This window comes from Cynoglossus semilaevis, chromosome 13 (genome assembly GCF_000523025.1).
Source record: "Cynoglossus semilaevis isolate Cse_v1.0 chromosome 13, Cse_v1.0, whole genome shotgun sequence".
Classification (NCBI taxonomy): domain Eukaryota; kingdom Metazoa; phylum Chordata; class Actinopteri; order Pleuronectiformes; family Cynoglossidae; genus Cynoglossus; species Cynoglossus semilaevis.
Window position 1 is genome coordinate 3110316 of NC_024319.1, and position 17932 is coordinate 3128247.

General features: G+C 45.2%; 3 protein-coding genes across 6 annotated transcripts in view; 2 read left to right on the forward strand and 1 right to left on the reverse strand.

The window, feature by feature from the left end:
- The window catches only part of arhgef2b (rho/rac guanine nucleotide exchange factor (GEF) 2b), a 12832-nt gene extending 1174 nt beyond the window's left edge, over window positions 1-11658 (forward strand). The window contains exons 2-22 of the mRNA XM_008322895.3: window positions 4466-4628; window positions 5096-5163; window positions 5444-5507; window positions 5614-5743; window positions 5883-5986; window positions 6096-6239; window positions 6334-6584; window positions 6667-6792; window positions 6908-7025; window positions 7371-7619; window positions 7709-7785; window positions 7903-8075; window positions 8176-8243; window positions 8418-8648; window positions 8733-8801; window positions 8956-8996; window positions 9092-9133; window positions 9222-9272; window positions 9358-9627; window positions 9776-9926; window positions 10005-11658. Of these exons, the coding sequence (XP_008321117.1) occupies window positions 4466-4628; window positions 5096-5163; window positions 5444-5507; window positions 5614-5743; window positions 5883-5986; window positions 6096-6239; window positions 6334-6584; window positions 6667-6792; window positions 6908-7025; window positions 7371-7619; window positions 7709-7785; window positions 7903-8075; window positions 8176-8243; window positions 8418-8648; window positions 8733-8801; window positions 8956-8996; window positions 9092-9133; window positions 9222-9272; window positions 9358-9627; window positions 9776-9926; window positions 10005-10054 (2640 nt within the window). The 3' untranslated portion in view covers window positions 10055-11658. The remainder of the gene's footprint in view (window positions 1-4465; window positions 4629-5095; window positions 5164-5443; window positions 5508-5613; window positions 5744-5882; window positions 5987-6095; window positions 6240-6333; window positions 6585-6666; window positions 6793-6907; window positions 7026-7370; window positions 7620-7708; window positions 7786-7902; window positions 8076-8175; window positions 8244-8417; window positions 8649-8732; window positions 8802-8955; window positions 8997-9091; window positions 9134-9221; window positions 9273-9357; window positions 9628-9775; window positions 9927-10004) is intronic.
- A 530-nt stretch (window positions 11659-12188) lies between these two features.
- Window positions 12189-16288, forward strand: LOC103388042 (tropomyosin alpha-4 chain-like). Of its 4 annotated transcripts, none has more exons than XM_008322891.3 (9): window positions 12189-12331; window positions 13472-13602; window positions 13706-13839; window positions 13923-14040; window positions 14221-14291; window positions 14879-14954; window positions 15281-15343; window positions 15457-15526; window positions 15613-16288. In XM_008322891.3, the coding sequence occupies exons 2-9, from the start codon at window positions 13489-13491 to the stop codon at window positions 15693-15695; spliced, it is 729 nt and encodes a 242-aa protein (XP_008321113.1). In that variant the 5' UTR covers window positions 12189-12331; window positions 13472-13488; the 3' UTR covers window positions 15696-16288. The 4 variants fall into 4 exon arrangements, with proteins under 4 accessions (XP_008321113.1, XP_016893507.1, XP_008321112.1 ...); XM_017038018.2 differs by lacking the exon at window positions 14879-14954 and adding an exon at window positions 14581-14656 and having other exon boundaries at window positions 12235-12382; XM_008322890.3 differs by having other exon boundaries at window positions 12235-12382.
- On the reverse strand, window positions 16102-17849 carry pmvk (phosphomevalonate kinase). Its single transcript, XM_008322893.3, has 5 exons — window positions 17562-17849; window positions 17037-17100; window positions 16818-16970; window positions 16619-16748; window positions 16102-16520 (listed from the first exon to the last, which is right to left on the reverse strand). Exons 1-5 carry the CDS (start codon window positions 17657-17659, stop codon window positions 16354-16356), a joined length of 612 nt encoding a protein of 203 aa, XP_008321115.1. The 5' UTR covers window positions 17660-17849; the 3' UTR covers window positions 16102-16353.
- Between the last annotated feature and the right edge of the window lie 83 nt (window positions 17850-17932).

Below are 17932 nucleotides of genomic sequence, written 5' to 3' on the forward strand. Positions count from 1 at the left end.
GCCGCGGGGTTCAAACCACCCCCCCCCCCCCCCACACACACACACGTGGAGTCGAGGAACGACAGCTAGAACGGCCAACTGTGTGTAGCCAGACTAGAACATTCTTCGTGCCTTGCACACAGAGTCTCTGGGACTGAGGTTCTGAGGATCATCTGAGATGGAATCATCTTCTGTGATCAGACGATTCTTCACGATGAAGAACATCCACACCAAGCTTTAGGTCAAGTGTGGGCAAATCTTTTTGAGTCACAAATCTGCCACAACTGTCCTAAAGTTGAACAGAGCGGTCAGATCAGGATCAGATAGATGGAGGTTTCATGTGAACTAAGATAAAAGACATGTAAAAGTCATGCATAAAGGCTAAAATGCTGAAATGTTTTTTAACATTTTCTACGGCATCTGTTGGGGAAACGTGGGTATTGCAGGGAAACGTCAGAAATCTAATGATAATACAAATAAATTATATAATTTGGAAAAGATTGACGGGCCGGATGAAGAACCTAAACGGGCCGCATCCGGCCCCGTGGGCCGTAGTTTGCTCATACCTGGTTTAGGTCCAGGCAAGAGGAGATCTGACACTGAGACCAAGGAGTGGAGAAAAAACATTTTCTCCTACGTTTCCGGACATATTGTGGATATTTTTGATTTATTATTATTATTCTCATATTTTTTCATCTTCAAGGAGTGTTTGTTGTTCATTTGATATGATCCCGTCCTTCATCTGGTTTTCCGACACGGATCTTTTGTTTTTGTAAAAGCTCACGCCTGGAAAAACACACACAGAGCTTTGAATAAAGGAAGTGGCGTCCACACCAGCAGGAGGGACGTTCTAGATCAAAGTCCTGCTCCACCTGTTTGTCCACCATAAAGATATCAGGTAAAGGTTACTGCGGAACATCTGCCACGGCTAACTCCAATCAACCAAAGTAAAACGTTACAGACAGCCACCAGGGGGCGACCATGTCGGGGTTGAATCGTAGTTCTTGGTGTAGAGCGGGTTTCTAACGTCAGTAAAATCCAGTCTACACTGGGTTAAAAACCTGCAGGAACACTACTGGAGGAATACGGGGGTGGTCGGTTAGGCCTCTTGCCTTACAGCAGGAAGGTCACGGGTTAGATCCTTCTGTTTGGAGTTCTTATGTTCTCCCTTGTGTGTGATTGGGGATTTGGTTACTGGTTCACAGGTGTAAGCCCACCCTCACCTGTGGACTGCTGTGATTGGCTCCAGGTCCTCCATGACCTTGAAGGAGAAGCAGTAGTAAAAGATGAAGACTGAAGGACACAGTGAGGGACTGACCAGTCTGAAACTGACCACACACTAACAACAGTACCAGTGACTGGACGTTTGTACCACAGTAGTAGAACCACGAGGGTCACGAGGGCCTCACAAATGAGTACCAGTATATTCAAGGGTTCAAGGATTTTATTGTCAAAATAAAAATGGAAAACATGAACTGGTCTGACCTGGACTGGACTGGAGTGAAAAAGAAACTTTCTTAAATTGTAGCTAATAAACAGTAGAGATTTTAAAAAGCACAAACTGAGAATCAGGTCAAGAGTCGACAAAAGTGTGCTGACGTTGACGTGTGGGTCGTGCCAAAAACATTCTATTGAGAAAGTACCAGGAACTATGTACATTCTCAACGGAGCCTAAAATGAGAATCGGTACTAGAATCTGTCTGCGTTTCAGTTGGAGTTGGGGCAGCGGTGCTGACATTAATGGAGTCCTCGACCTCCTTTAAGTCGGTTCTGAATCTCCGAAAACCCTGATGAAGAACCGATAACAGGGTCAGTGTGGACGGAGGTTTGAAAATAAAAGGTTGGACGATGTGGACTCTGTCCGTCCCTGTCTCTCGCTGTCACATGACCTCAGACAGAGGTCTCTTTATTCCCCTCCATCACTGAGCTCTTTCTTTATTGATCAGCTGATCGCAGCCTGTCACCAGATCAGCAGCACTGGTGTGTGTGTGTGTGTGTGTGTGTGTGTGTGTGTTCACGCCGTGAACCAGTGGATGAGGGTGAACGGACGACGGGGAGTCGTGTTCGTTTTCCTTTTGTTTTTCTTTTTCTTTTATACAACAATGAAACAAACGTGATGCTCACCAACGCCCCCCTGTGGTGCCGGCGGAGTATGTTCTAGAAGTTATACAACAATGAAACAAACGTGATGCCCCGAGGTCACCAGCGCCCCCTGTGGTGCCCGCAGAGTATGTTCTAGAAATCAAACTGGTCAACAAGAGGGTCAGAAATTGTACCGTGTTACTGTGCTTTTTGAATCAGTTCCACTTGATGTTGATGTTGGAATGACGATGGTGAGAAGTGTCTGTTACCGTCTGTCCCCGCACTGATTATTATTACATGGTTGGGGGGGGGGGCAGTATTAAACAAGTAGCTCTTCATACTTACTTACTAAGTGTCCTTGAAGTAGCTCTGAGTTTCAAAAAGGTCGGTGACCCCTACTCTGTCATCACAGTAGAACAGTTCATTCCTCGTTGACATTTGACCCCTTATTGATCTTCACACTTTTTGGTCCACTGGGTGTCACCTGGTCCAGGTCTGTGGTAGATCATGGACCAGATGATGTTGGGGTCCAGACCCCGTGGACACTGATCAGTTCTCACTGGTCCATGTGATAATTAATTTAAACTCACTGCAGAGTATTTTCTTCCAGACGACATCATCTGATTGGCCGACAACATCTGAAACACGTTTTTGAGTTTTGTCGATTTTGACCAGTTCTCCAACAGCACTGAGTAAAATGTCAGTGTATCTGCAGACAAACGGCTGGGTGAAAAGTTTCCCAGTTTTGAAAAAAAAAACCAAACTAAATATTCATGGCTTGTTAGCGGTTGGTTCCATAGTGTAGCGGTTAGCACGCCTGCCTCGGAAGGTTTGATTCCCAGAGGAACCACATATTTGGCCCCCTGCCAGGGGCAGCACATCTGGCACAGCTGTTAACACAAGAATTTGCCAAACATGGGATTGATAAAGTTTGAGTTATTATTATCATTAATTAAGCGTGACCGGATTTGACGTCATTTGCAACAAAAAAAAGTGAAGTGTGAGTGTGATGATTTGACGTCATTTGCAACAAAAAAAAAGTGAAGTGTGAGTGTCCAGAGTGAGTAATTCTGAAACATTTCCCACAAACTCAGAGGTTTTTCTTCAAAATAAAGTGCTGGATGTCTGGAATGACGTCGAGCACTAAATGAAAATGGATTTGTTACTTTGTCACCTGACAACTGAGCGCTCCTCGAGGGTTAGCTCGCAATGTTGCATGCTAACGTAGCATGACAACTTGAAACAGCTGCTGCAGCGCTACGTCTGGTGTCCTGTTGTTAGCCTCTGAGCTGGGTGTGAACAACACACACACACACACACAGTCATTGTGGTCAGTCACTGTTCCTCAAACAGAGTTGGATTTTTCTGTGCTGAATCTGGACACAGTTGGGTGGAGCGAGCCCATGATTGAGCCAACTGCAAACAGACGTTGACAACGGCCAATGGGAAAGAGAGGCCGGGACACAGGAAGTTGTCTCAGAGTTTGATGTCTTCACTTGTCCTCAGTTGTCCTCCCCTGACCAGTCTCTCAGTGGTCGTTGGTCTGGACTCCTGGTCTTCGAGGACACCCGGGCGGTTAGGACACTGTGCTGCAGAGACCTGACGTGGAGGTTCTACTCAGTAAACAGGCGGGGTGACATCAGTACGGGCGTGAAATATGAGACAAAAACCACTGTGCTGGTTTCCAGTGTGGCGCCACCTACAGAGAGACGTCTGAGCACGTCTTAGTTCCTGAAGAGCAGACGTGTTCCAGGGTAAACCCTAAGAACAGGGCTGTCGGGGAGAGAGGCCGCTGGGAAACACAAATGATTGGATTTTATGGGTGAAAAACCAACCTTCGATGTATTTTAGGAGTTGCGGTTCCCAACAAACACACACACACACACACTCATCTGCAGGCCTCCACTTCCTGCCCCTCCCTGTTCAAAGCAGAACTCTGAAAGGGGAAGTTGAACAGAAACAGACTCTTCTGGAAAACAAACCTGAGAGAAAGGATTAAAAATGAACTCCAGATTAAATTAATCCAGGATCATTACAGATGCTTTATTTTATTCTTGGAGGCCTGTGTTCGCTGCTTCAGTTCCCTTTTTAGACAGACGCCCCCTACAGGAAGCTGAAATCTCTAAACCATGATATATATATATATAAATGTTTATAAAATACTAAGTTAATTTAGAATAAACACCACACATGGCAACAATAATTCCCCACTAATCTATTAATCTTGTTACATCCACTGTTCGGGTTTCCCATATTTATTGACAGTGTTTACGTTCATGTTTTTTCAGTCATTATTTATTACATTGGTTTCCCATATTTATTGACAGTGTTTACGTTCATGTTTTTGTTGTTGTTGTGTGAGAGTCATTATTTATTACGTTTGTGTGTGTGTGTGTTTGTACAGAAAAAGGAGAAGGAGCGACTGAAGGAGAGGGAGAAGGAGGCCAGAGAGAGAGAGGCTCGCTCCAGTAATGGTCACCTGTTCACGTCGCTGACCGTCTCGTCCACAACATTGTGTTCGTCCTGTAACAGGAGCATCACAGCAAAGGAGGCACTGAGCTGTCCAGGTATCACACCGCAGTGCACACTCTGACCACACGGAGCACCGAACAGGGTCATTTCCATATGGAGACAATCGACCGTCAGAACAGACTTTTCATCTCAGTGAAAACGTTGTGTTTCGACTTGATATTGATTATTAGATTCACTGCAGCACACTTTAAAAAAAAATGCAAATATTTTTATCCAAAGCAACGTCAGTGAGGAGGATTATATACTATTCCACTGGGGTTCAAACCCAGGACCTTCTGTGTGTAAAGCTGACGTGACAACCGCTACATTTCTGTCTCTGTTGATTCATTTCATTTCTGTTGACAGAACATTAGAACAGTGTTTCTAAAAATGACTGAAAACTGTCATCAGGCTATGTCTTAGCTGCTGTGAGGCTAACCTTTAGCTCCTTCTCTCTCCCTCTGTCCCTCTGTCCCCCTCTGTCCCTCTGTCCCTCTGTCCTCCTCTGTCCCTCTTCTCTCAGGTTGTAATGTCACCATCCATAACCGCTGCAGAGACAGTCTGGCCAGCTGTGCTAAGATGAAGCAGAAGGTGAGACCTGCTCACCTACAGATTACAAGAACCCACTGTCACCCCCTGGTGGCTGAGAAGTAGTACTGCTGCTCCCTGAGAGTGTCTAAAGTAGAAACATACATGCATACCTTAGACAGGAGCTTTCTGCTTTCACCGCTGCCTCGTCAGACTTTACTAACAGTAAAACATCATGGTCCAAACCGTCTTCTCTGTCTTCTCTGGTCTGTCCTCGGAGGACCCGTCTGTCCTCTGAGGACCCGTCTATCCTTACAGTGAACACGTCTGTCTCTTTTTACAGCAACACAAGTTGGCAATAGTCAGGAACAGTTCAGCTCTGCAGAACGTCACCATGAGGGCAAAGAGTGAGTCCACCTGTCCGTCTCTCAGCTACCGTTAGGTCTCTCACTCCGTGTCCATCTGTCCCTCAACTGTCCCTCTCTCTCTCTCTCTCTCTTTCACCTCCCTCAGCTCCGATGATGAAGGAACGCCCAAATTCAGCCATCTATCCCTCTGATCTTCGTCAGTCACTGCTCGGGTCCAGACGGGTTCGTTCTGGGTTGTCACTCGCCAAGAGCGTCTCCACCAATAACATCGCAGGGTGAGTGTGATGCTGCAGTCACGTCCTCTGAGTCTGTCTTAGCTGAACCCTGTGTTGTCCTTCTCTCTGTAATCATCCTTTATACCAGTCTGTCCCTCACTGATCCGTCCAACTGTCCGTCTGTTTGTCTGTCTCTCAGAGGGACTGAGGAATCTGGAGGTCTTCGGAGGATCCTGTCTCACTCCACAGAGTCCTTGAACTTCAGGAACAGAACTTTGTCCATGGAGTCTCTGACTGACGACGGTTTGTTGTTTTTTTTTACCTCAGATGAAAATCATTCATCATTACAGTGTGGTTCCTTCCTGCTCCAGCAGGTGGCACTGTGTAAACCTGTTATTTTCTGTCTAACCAGTGGAGTGGTGGTGGAACCCCCTGCTGGAGCAGCTGCAGGCCGAGGGCGTGTGCGTCCAGGCGGACAGCTGGAGCATGGCGGTGGATCCCAACTTCCTGCAGACGCTGCACAAAGACGTGATCCGGCAGCAGGACGTCATCTACGGTGACCTCTCTGACCCCCCCGACCCCCGTGACCCACTAACTCCAGCAGTGCCGACAGACCCGGTGACGTTGTTTTCTGTTCCCCGGTTTCTCAGAGCTCATCCAAACAGAGTTCCATCACGTGCGGACGCTGCGAATCATGGAGGGCGTGTACCGGCGCGGGCTGCAGGAAGAAGTGATGCTGGAGGCGGGCGTTGTCCATAGCATGTTCCCGTGTTTGGACCAGTTGCTGGAGCTTCACACCAACTTCCTGTCTCAGCTGTTGACCCGCAGAAAAGAGGGTCTGGCCGAGGGCAGCTCCAACAACTTCACAGTTCGTAGTATTGGAGACCTGCTGGTCAGACAGGTATGACATCACCGGGAGTCTGCGGCTCATGGCTAGTCATGAACTGGGAGTGGTGAGGTTTTAATAATGTGTGTGTGTGTAGTTCTCAGGTCAGTGTGCGGAGGACATGAAGAAGCTGTACTCTGAGTTCTGCAGTCGACATCCTAAAGCTGTGAAACTCTACAAAGAAGTCTTAGCTCGAGACCGACGGCTGCAGCAGCTCATCAGGGTAAGAAACCGATCCCAGACTGAGACCAGATCCTGGACCTGTAACGCTGTCTCCATGTGTTGTTTTTAAATTCATTTTTAATACATTATTTTTTTTCTTTTCCCACGATGCTCAGCGTGTCTGTCGAGGGCCTTTGCTGCGTCGTCACGGCGTTCAGGAGTGTATCCTGCTGGTGACACAACGGATCACAAAGTATCCAGTTCTGATCCAGCGGATCCTGGACAACACCAAAGGTACAGTCTCCATTATCAAGTCAGTTCTGCAGATGTAGTACAGCAGTGTTGCCTGTAGGTGGAGACAGGACTAAAGTCTTTTCTGTCTTTTCCTAAAAAAAACCTGAATCTTAAATGTTCTTAACATGATGGTAGAACATGAGCCGTGATGGACCTCAGTTACTCAAACCTGTCAGCAGGTTCTGTCGGTTCAGTCTGACAGAAAGGTAGAGGTTTGTCAGCGAGAACATCATCTTCACCTGGTCCTTCTGTCTGAGAAATAAAGTTTCTTGTTAGTAAGTTTAGATTTTTGATGAAATGAAAACTCTGCTGAGCTTCACTGCTGACACCTGCTGGATCTTCTAGGTAACGAACAGGAGTCGCAGGCTCTCCGCAAAGCACTGCAGCTGCTGAAAGATCTGATCGGCTCCGTGGATCAGAAGGTTCTGGAACTGGACAGAGCCCGCCGACTCCAGGAGATCCAGGCTCGTCTGGATCCTCGAGCTCAGGCGGAAGTTCAGGGAGGAGGAGTGTTCAGAGGAGGAGAGCTGCTGCGGCGGAGGCTCGTGGACGAAGGGCCGCTCCTCTGGAAGGTTCAGGGTTCGAGGATGAAAGGTAGACTGACGTCTGTGTCGGCCGCTCAGGTCTTCACGTGTTCCTCTGGTCACCGCTTCACCTCAACTCTTCTCCTGTTTGTGTTCCAGACGTCCAGGTCCTGCTGATGTCAGACATCCTGGTTTTCCTTCAGGAAAAAGATCAGAAGTACACGTTCGCATCACTGGTGAGTCACAGCCAATCACAGCCGTTCATCAGTGATCAGAGGCCGAGGCCACGCCTCCTCCTGCCTCCACACATCCAGTATGTTAACACTCCTCCTCCGCCTGTGGTTCTGTGGCAGGACAAGTCTCCCGTGGTCTCACTGACCAACCTGATCGTCAGGGACATAGCCAATCAGGAGAGAGGGATGTACCTGATCAGTGCGGCCACTCCTCCAGTAATGTACGAGCTGTACGCATCCACCAAGGACGACCGACGCAGCTGGATGACCCGCATCCAGAAGGCTGCTCTCAGGTCAGTACTGCAGACTGTGGACAATACTGTAGTACAGTGTAGTACAGAGTGTAGTACAGAGTGTAGTTCACTGTGTAACAGCTGTGTTCCTGTGTTCCAGTTGTCCGTCCAGAGATGAGTTTCCTCTCATTGAGACTGAAGATAAAGCTTTACTACGACGACTCAGAGGTACTGCACCTCCTTCAGCTGCACCTCCTTCAGCTGCACCTCCTTCAGCTGCACCTCCTTCAGCTGCACCTCCTTCTTTTGTCTCCTTCAAAACTCACTGCACCATATACTGTTTGTTCTGTTTAAATTCACTGTGTTTTTCTTCCCTCCTCTTCCGTCTCCTTTCTCTCTCAGCTGACATCCAGCAGAAGGACAGGGAGGTGCTGGAGCTCCTGCAGGAGCGTGTAACTCTCTTCTCAGACCTGGTGGAGGCGACAGGAAGAGAGGAAGCGGAGGAGGAGGAAGAAGGAGGAGGAGGAGGAGGAGAAACCAAGGAGGTGAACGCCTCCTTGAGGAACCTGTTCAGAGCCGACACTCCTCACGCTCCTCAGGCAGAGCCCATCCTGGTCGCCGCTATAGCTGAGGGTGAGACCAATGAGGATGACGTTAAATAAGTGTTGATGATGTCATCAATGACATCACTGATCCATTCTCCTGTTCCCTCCTCAGTGGACAGTCTGACGGAGCTGCTCCTCAACAACAAACCAACTGTAACCAACAACAACCAGGAGCTCAGCAGTGAGTCAGCACCGATCACCTGATCAATCAGTTTATCTATTGATTAGTGATCATTAGGCCATGACTGATGATCAATGTGCCAGTGATTTAATAATTTCACTCTTACGGCTTCATGGTCCATTGATTGATTTATGGATCGATTGATTCTTTACAGATGGAGACTCTGGTTCTCTGAACGGCTCCTTTGACTCAAAGGTAAAATAAACGTTTTCGGTTTGGTTTAACGATCAAACTGCGGTGGTGTTGGTGTGACTCCGTCTCATGAAGAAAAATGTTTTTTTTTTCCTCAGGACAAAAATGGAAATCAGCTGCAAGAAAAAATCTTAAACAAGGTAAATTTAAAAAAAGTCTCAGCTGTGGGTATTGTTTTTATGTCCAATCGTATAAAAGTTTAGCCGCTGACACCTCCCCTCTCAACAGGAAGTCCGTCAGCGATTGGTCGACCTGAGCGCCAAGCTTCACAGCCTGCTGGTGAATTTTATTTCCTTTTTAACTTTTACACATTAGTGTTTTCTTATAACAAGACGTTGAAGTGGCTCACTGGCTCCACCCACAGGCTGCTGTGATTCGTCAGGACTCCATCCTGGAGTCATTCAGCTCAGCCCCCACCCCCACGAGTGAAGGCCCCGTCCCTGGTTCTCAATCTGGGCCCCGTTTCAGCCGCTCTATGTCACGAGACACAGGATTGGACGCCAGTGGGGATGTGGTGTTACAGCGCCATCAGGTGGATGACCTGCAGGAGCAGGTGAAGCAGCTGCGCCTTAAGGGTTCAGGACCTGACAGGAAGGAGGTGGAGCAGAGCGGCAGGAGGAGGAGTAATGGAGAGGTGGGTGCATTTCTGTGTCCTCCCAGCAGAGATTTATTTTAAATCTTTTGGATATTTTTATTATTTGATAAATGGAGATCAGTAACATTTTTTTGGTGGAATCCTGAAACTGATCTAAAGATAATCCTGGTTTTTATCCTCTCATTAGGTTAAGAGGCGTGGCAGCAAGGAACTAGAGCTCCGCCCACTTGCTCCATTGGCCAGTCAGGAACCAGATGACCAGTTGGACGGACTCCTGGAGGGAAATGAAGAGGGAGTGGAGGTGATGAAGGTCTCGCCACGCTCAGACAGTCCCAGAGGTGAGAATGAAATCAGCTCAGCCAGGATTTAATGCTTTAAAAACAAACATCTAACCAGCATCGAACCTCTGACCCCAGACCTGCAGGACATTCCTGAAGAGAGCGAATGCGGAACCGAACCAAGCTAACGCCGCTCCGTCAGTGCCCAACCTCAGGAACGTCACGGTGACGTCACCTGGGAACCCTTTTATTTCAGCTGTTTTTGTTGTTGTTTGTTTTTTTTATTGTTGCTGTATAAAACCATGTTTACATCATCACATCAGCTGGAGCCTCAACCGCATCTGGTGGAGTGGGAGGGGCTACATTAAAACTGGGGGGGTCCTACAGTTGTTTCAGTGTGGTCCAGATAAACAGTCAGAGACGCTGTCCTCTCTCTCTCTCTGTCCCACTGGACACTTTGAGTCTCTAGGTTTGTGAGTCTTTGTCTGATAGAATAACTTATTCCAATTTTTGACAATATATCAGTCTTGATTTTAAATTGTTCTTATTTCTACATTCGACAGACACCAAGATTAAATCAAGTCTTCAAGTCTTTCTCCATGTTTTAGTCTTTTAGTCATTTTGAGTCTCTGTTCTGAGCCTTTGTTTGTAGGACTGTGAGTCTGTGTCTCTGAGGTTCTTGGCCTGTCAGTCTTTGTTGGCACTAAAGCCTTTTGAACCTTTTTTTCTCTCTGTTTTAATCTTTGAGTTTTGACTGAGTCTTTTGTGTCCAAGCCTCTGTTTCATTTGTTTTAAGACCTGTGACTCTTTTGTTGCCTGACTCTGAAGATTTGAGTCTTTCACTTTTTGCTGCCTACAAATCTAAATCTCAAAACTACTGCCTGAACGTTTGACTCTGCTGCCTGAGTCTGTACGGTTTTAAAGTCTCTGACTCTACTAGCCTCTGAATCGGTGAGGTTTTGATTCTGTTCATGTTTTCCTGCCTCAGACTGAAACTTGTACCTGACACTACATTACCCAAAATGCACCTGAATTCCGTGGGTCAGTAAATTTACAGATGTAAATTGTGTATCAATGTGACATAAACTAAAGGTGACACAAAAGACAGGGTGTATGCTATTTTAGTTAGTCTTTTTATAAGATGAACCAAAAACATTTGTGTTTATTTTTAATTAAACCTCAGAGTTTTTCTCAAGCTGAACTGAACACAGATTTCTGTTGGGTGATGCATCAGGTAAACCTGAACCTAAACCTTGACTGGAGGGGTTGGAATGGGAGGGATACAGGGGAGCGGGGGCTGGGGGGTTACACGATGCTGTCAATACATATCCAAAAAAAAAAGAGTTTTTTTTATTATTATCTGACTGAAGCTTGACGTTTAAAGCCTCCTATCTGTTAGCATGTTAGCATGTTTACTGATTGTTGCTGTAGTTGTTGATCATGTTCCTGTAATCGGTTCCTGATGGGACCCATTCTGAAGGAGAACTACTTGATGAATCTAGACCATGACCACGGCCACCTGCTGTTTGTGCATCGTGCGACGGACCTGCAGGTGGTGCTGATACTTTTACTGTCTTTGATTTCTTTTTATTTGTGTTTCCGATGTTGAACTGATGTTTGTTGTAAAAAGATTTGATGATAAGTGTAAATGATCTTTTCATGCTTTGATTCTGTGTATGTTTGCTGGAAAACATTTCATTTTTTATTTATCTATAAACTGTTTATAAACACCTTCAATAATAATCATTTTCTGTATAAACATAATAAATAAAAGATGTCTGTATATATACCATTTTTCTCATCCATGACTGATTTTTACATCGTCTCGTTTGTACTTAGATATACTGTATAATTTTTTTATAGTTTTTGTTTATATCTTGATCATTTCGTGGCGTTATTTCCTGGTATTTTATTGTGAAAGTGCTAATTTGTGGTCTTTATTTGATTCTTCGTTTCAATCAACAAAATATTTTTTCATTTAGTTTCTCATCCTAGCTGTGAAACAAGTTAAAACAGATTTTAAATGTTAATATTTTGGACATTCACCATTAAATGATTTAAAATATAATTTGTTGATGTCATCTTATACAATTAGTTTTATGTAGTTTATTTTTAATTGCTAATTTTCATTGCGATCTGAAGTCTTATTTTGATGGTCTTTTATGTTCACAAAACCTACATATTATTAACTTTCATTTTTATCTATTTTTTTCGCAGTCTTGGCTTTTGCATGAAATAGTTTCGTGTGTAGAAAAATATGTGAGAGTTTTTTGTTTTTTACAGTAAATGCGTGTCGTGGCCGTCTTTTACTTTGAGAATCCTCCATTTTGTTGTTCACTTCCTATGGAGGGAATTTAACCCGGAAAGGGCAGTTATCTAGAGTTGGGAGCAGCAGTTGGGAGTTGGCTCTGTCCGGAAGCAGTCGAGATTAAGTGGAACCGAATCTTAATCTAAAGTAAAACCAGGTTCGTAACACTCAGACCGGGAGTCCATACGTCTTCTCGGCATCTAAGAAGGTACAAAAACTTTACGTTCTACATTAAAAAAAAAGTAAAGTACTTGTGACAGCTCCCTGTTAGCCGCCCACAGCTATGGTTACCCAACCGGAAGCGAGCGGTTAGCTCCGCAGGTGTTATACTTGAGGAGAGCTGCGCAGGTGAGAAGATCTCAAAGGTAACTCTGAGGGCTGCTAACATGCTAACCGGGCGGTGGTACGATTTTAGCTCAACTTCAAAGGTATCAGTCTGGTGGGTGACATTATTTAAAAACATGGCTGATTTGTACAATCTTAACATCGGTTCAAATATAGCTTACTGATAAGTTACTGTTTTTAGTTCAACACAAAAAAAAGAAACGTTGTGAGTGAAAATTGCTTTTATTTATAATTTTGTCGTTTACGTTGGGTCTTTCCTTTTGTGCCGATTCACCCCGGAAGTTGATCAAAGCTGGAAGTAGCAACTTTTACATGTTTGTTTAGTGTTCAATATTGCGGGACCATCATTGGTGAACTGGACAGTTATTTCTGAAGTACATGCCTCGGTAGTTCGTTGTTCTAAACCTAACCCAATTTTCAGAGCGAGATATGCGAGATATCCATACAGTATGTGTGGGTAAAACGTCGTTTAAAAGAGAAACTAACGCACAGGTAAAAAAAAACAAGAAATACAAATGAGCATTTCACTCAAATAATTGATATAGCGTTATTTTAGTGTTTAAATCTACCACGGTTGTAAAACTTGTTTATATATATCTGTGTATCCCCAAATAGTTACATTGAGGGCAACTGAACCGAGTGTGTGTGTGTCAAACACACACACATATATATATTTTTTTTTTTTAATTATTTTTTCCTAATCAAATCAGTATCAAACATAATTTCTGCCCATTTTGGAAATATGGTGACTTGATACAGTTTACACTCCTCGGTATATATTTAGGATGCTTTTATTACAATTCTGAACATTAAAATGCACATTTTTGTCCACTGATGCTCACCTGTTTATGATTAGTTAATGTGGTCTCTTTAATGGTTAAAAATGTTTTTTCTTTATCTAAAGGCTAATAAAGTTTGAGTAATACTCCCTCTGCTGGTTTATTCTGTTCAGAAAAAGAAAAGAACAACATGGAGGCCGTGAAGAAGAAGATGAACACCCTGCGTGAGCAGGCGGAAAAGGCCAAGGAGAGGGAGGACCAGCTGTTCAGGGAGGTGAGCGAGGAGAAGAAAAGCAGAGAGCAGGTGAGAAATTGATTTTAAAAAAATGATGTTTGAGCATATTCAAATAGAATATTCCAGCAAGTCTCCATCTCCGGATGTGGTCGTTGTGTGTTTGTTGGTGCAGGCGGAGCAGGAGATGTCGGCTCTGACCCGCCGTCTACAGTCAAGTGAGGATGAACTGGACACAGTTCAGGAGAGACTGGAGACTGTGTTACAGAAGCTGAACGAGGTGCAGAGAGTGGCCGACGAGAGCGAGAGGTCAGAGCGGTGCTCTTCACCTGTCTGTCTGTCTGTCTCTGACATGTCCGTCTGTCTCTGACCTGTCTGTCTGTCTCTCACAGAGGGAAGAAAGTCATAGAGAATCGATCCATGAAAGACGAGGAAAAGTTTGAGGTTCTTGACGTTCAAGTGAAAGAAGCAAAAAAGATTGCAGAGGAGGCTGACCAGAAATATGAAGAGGTAAACACACACACACACACACACGGTAGGGAAATTATTTAACCGGATTGAACAATGTGTGAAACCCTACAGGTCTGATTTGTAGGTAAATGTTATTGTCAAGGTACTCGTACACACGTCTGCCTCATAAGTCCTCTGCCTTTAATTTAATTTGCATCTTGTTTTGGTCTGTGACCACAGGCCACTCGTAGGGTGGCCATGGCAGAAGACAAGCTGGAACAAGCTGAAATTCGAGCAGAGCAGGCTGAGAAGTGAGTGTGAGACTTGCCATACAAACACATACACCAACACACACGCCCTCCCTTACACACCTCTGCTATCTTACTGGACAGTTGGAGACTAACGACCACGGTGGGATGTTGCATTTTTTTCTTTTTTCTAACTTCTAACAGTCTTGTAGTCTTTGTAAATCTTGTCTTCATGTCTGTCTCTGCACCACCCGTCTGTCTCTGGACCACCTGTCTGTCTCTGCAACACCTGTCCGTCTGTGGACCATCTGTCCGTCTGTGGACCACCCGTCTGTCTCTCTTTCGTCTTCAGCACTGTGGGGAGGTTGGAGGAGCAGTTGAGATCTTTTGACCAATCTCTGAAGAGCTTCCAGGCAGCTGAAGACAAGGTACAGTACGACTGCTGACAGCCAAGCGTGGCTCCTCCTCCACCTCCTCCTCCTGACCTCCAGAGAGCTTTAGTGTTGAGGTGTCTCTTCAGCTCCTCCTCCTACTTCTTCTGCTGCAGCAGCAACTTCATGACAAACGCACTCCAACACAAACGCACACACGCAATTCAGGTGACAGAATCGCACCGCTGACCTCTGTCCCCTCTGACCTTTGATCTGCAGTAAGTGTCGGCTGTTGGAGGAGGAACTGAGAACAATTTTCTCTGGTTCAAAGTCTCTGGAGGCCCAGGCTGACAAGGTAGGAGGCAAGACTTCCTTGTTGACCAATAGGAGGTGTGGCCTAGGGAGGTCTTCAAGATCAAAAGATGGTTTTTCCTAATGCTGTCAGAATTACACTGACCGCCATCAGAACCAGATGTTCTACAGTCAGAACGGTCCCTTTGAGATTGTCTTTTTATGTCTTAGTCATAATTTGTCTTGAGTAATTTGATTAGAGCTGACAAACGTCAGCTGACTAAAATCACTTATTTTAGTTTTAGTGCACTCCCAGTGAACATATGAAGCGTGCGACTGTGTATTTAAAAATCTGTTTTTACCCGTGTGTTCTGTCTCTGTCTGCATCAGTATTCTCAGAAGGAAGACAGGTATGAGGACGAGATAGCGAAACTGAGCGGCAAACTCGAGGAGGTGAGACAGGGTTGACTACACTATTTTGTCTTATACATTTGCTCATAACTGTCCCTCAGATGCCCATCTGTCCTTCTGACTATACACATCTGCACTTGTGTCTCTATATCCAGGCTGAGAGCAGAGCAGACCATTCTGAGCGCTTGGTTTCTAAACTGGAGAAAAGCATTGAGGTCATAGAAGGTACGACGTCACAGTAAAGGCAGAGCTGTGTGTTTGTTCTGACCGAGTCACGTCACCCTGAGTGTTTTTGGTTTCTTGTTCCTCAGACCAACTGGCAGCCGCCAAAGCAGACAACATTCGGCTGGAGGAGACTCTGCGTCAGACGATGGAGGAGCTGAGTGCCTTCTGAAAACTCGTGCCGACGCCCGTCGTTGCTCCCTCAGTGACAGCGCCTCCTTCTACTGCTGCTAAGCTAAAGCTAATGCTGACCTAAATGGACAAGTCAAAACGCGTCTCTGTCCTCCTGCGCTCCTCACTAACTCACCTTCCTCTTGTGCACATTCCTTTCTCTGAACATTCCACAAGATTGCATGTACTCTTTACTTCCCCCTACAGTCCTCCCTCAATATTACACCAGGAGGTGCTGGGTATTCTTTTTTTTAAATGTTGGTGACCAAACATTAATTCCTTCACTAATGGCTAAACAATGCACTAATCCAAGGTTTATTTTAGTCTTTTTCTAATCTATTAAGTTTCCCAATATTTGATTAAGCCAAACCCCTTTATTAGCCAATGACTAACTTTTGTTCTGAGGGGCGTGGTGTTGGGCAGCCAGTCAGAACAAGGCATTCAACTATTTTTTACATGTGTATCTACAAATAAATGTTAATCCAGGGGCCAATCAGATGTCAGGGAATTACAGGTCAACGATGACCTGATGGTGATGTCAACACTGTGCTGATGATGTCACAACTCATTGTAATAAACCATGACTTCACTGCGCTAATGTTTGTTTATTTCTTTTAATGTGTTAAAAATGTTTTCCTCCATGATGAGAAAATAAGTAATCAACAGTCTGTGATGTCACTGATCAGTGACAGCGACGCTTCCTTGGCCACGTCCAGGATGGGCTGCAGCTGCAGGTCTAAGGAGGGGGCGTCAGGCTCGTTAGTGATGGTCCAATCATAGACGATGTTGCTGTCCAATCCACACTCAGACTCTGCATCGTCCACACCTTCGACAGAGAGATGGTGATGAGCAGTGCATGTTAACTGTATTTGTACCAGATTTATTTAAAGAAGTGACAGATGTTTAGCTCCAGTGAAGTGTTACCTGCAGTGAACCTCCAGCCTCTCTTTGCCCTGGTTGCCTCTGAACTTTGAACTCTGACACATCGCGTCTGACGAGGAAACTTTGAGCGGAACCAGTTAACGTCTGACATCCTCCGAGCGTCACTTATCACCTGACAAAGTACACCACAGCATTAACTGATGATCCACCAATTCAGGGCTGTGATGTCATAGCTTCTTACCCAGACTGGTTGCTTTGCACCTTGAATTGCGAGGCGACAGAAGAATCCTGGGTCCTGCTGTCGACGTGTCTCCCCCCACAAGATCATGTCTTTGCGGTAATGCTCCTTATACGGTCCGGGACCCAGCAGTTGGTCCAGGTCCAGACTGTGTTCCTGTAGAGAAATCACCATTAGAGATCTGACTACACAGTGATGTCAGCGATGAGTCTGTAGACTGACCTGAGCGTACTGGTCTTTAAGTGGTCCAGACAAACGCAGGATCACACAGATGTCTCTGCTTAAACTGTAGAGGAAGAAAAAAAAAAGGTGGTCTTTAAATTTGGAGCACAGATACAGAAGACAATTTATCGTCACTCATTTTCATTCATGACTGTAGTCACTGAAGCCTGTAGAGGGTGCTGTTGTCTATAGAGGTCGTGTCTGTCAACTGTCAAATAATACTTTTATCCCCCTCACATTATCTTAACAGTCACTATGAGAAAAGTATTGCAAAAAATATTAAATATTAAGTAAAACAAAATACTAAATAACATTCGTAATGATAACTGTTTATAATGTGTATTTGTAGTTATAAGTTTTGGGGTATTATGTTGTATTCTGCTGTTTATATTGTGTTCCACTGAAAGGCGCCAACTCTGTAATGACGATAATAAATCACGTCATCACCTGTCGTCAGAGGGAAGAATAAAGGCGAAAAAGAAGAGACTAACGATTAAAAGTGATCCATACTCGTAGTAAACTCACCGCTGCTGGATCAAGTCCGTCACATAATCCTTCCCAGACTTCCGTTTTCCACTGAAGACCAGAACTAGTTTGGGTTCACACACTGGTGATGACTCCATGTGGTACCAAGCAGGTGATCGATCACAGCCTCCAGCTTCGAATCCCGTAACCGGTGATAAACTACTGCTCTAACCCGATCTAAGCCATGAAAACCGGAAGTTCCTGAGAAGAGCGTGGACCCCTCAGACCTAACCCGTGCTCCACATAACTTAATTCTGTTGAAGGGTCGGTTCCCCGGGACCAGGACTCACACGGTGGGGTTAAAAAAAACGAGTCGACTCTGTGTGGTTCAGTATGTTGACATTTTTTTGTGACGTAGTGGCGTGTTAGAC

What these genes read in the sequence shown, in the direction of transcription:
- LOC103388042 (XM_008322891.3), top strand. Translation starts at nt 13,489, where the DNA reads ATGGAGGCCGTGAAGAAGAAGATGAACACCCTGCGTGAGCAGGCGGAA. An exon ending in GTGGCCGACGAGAGCGAGAG is followed by an intron (nt 13,840 to 13,922) that starts GTCAGAGCGGTG and finishes TGTCTCTCACAG; the next exon opens with AGGGAAGAAAGTCATAGAGA. An exon ending in AAGCATTGAGGTCATAGAAG is followed by an intron (nt 15,527 to 15,612) that starts GTACGACGTCAC and finishes CTTGTTCCTCAG; the next exon opens with ACCAACTGGCAGCCGCCAAA.
- pmvk (XM_008322893.3), bottom strand. Translation starts at nt 17,659, where the DNA reads ATGGAGTCATCACCAGTGTGTGAACCCAAACTAGTTCTGGTCTTCAGT. An exon ending in ACGGACTTGATCCAGCAGCG is followed by an intron (nt 17,101 to 17,561) that starts GTGAGTTTACTA and finishes CTTCCTCTACAG; the next exon opens with TTTAAGCAGAGACATCTGTG. An exon ending in AGGCTGGAGGTTCACTGCAG is followed by an intron (nt 16,521 to 16,618) that starts GTAACACTTCAC and finishes TCTCTGTCGAAG; the next exon opens with GTGTGGACGATGCAGAGTCT.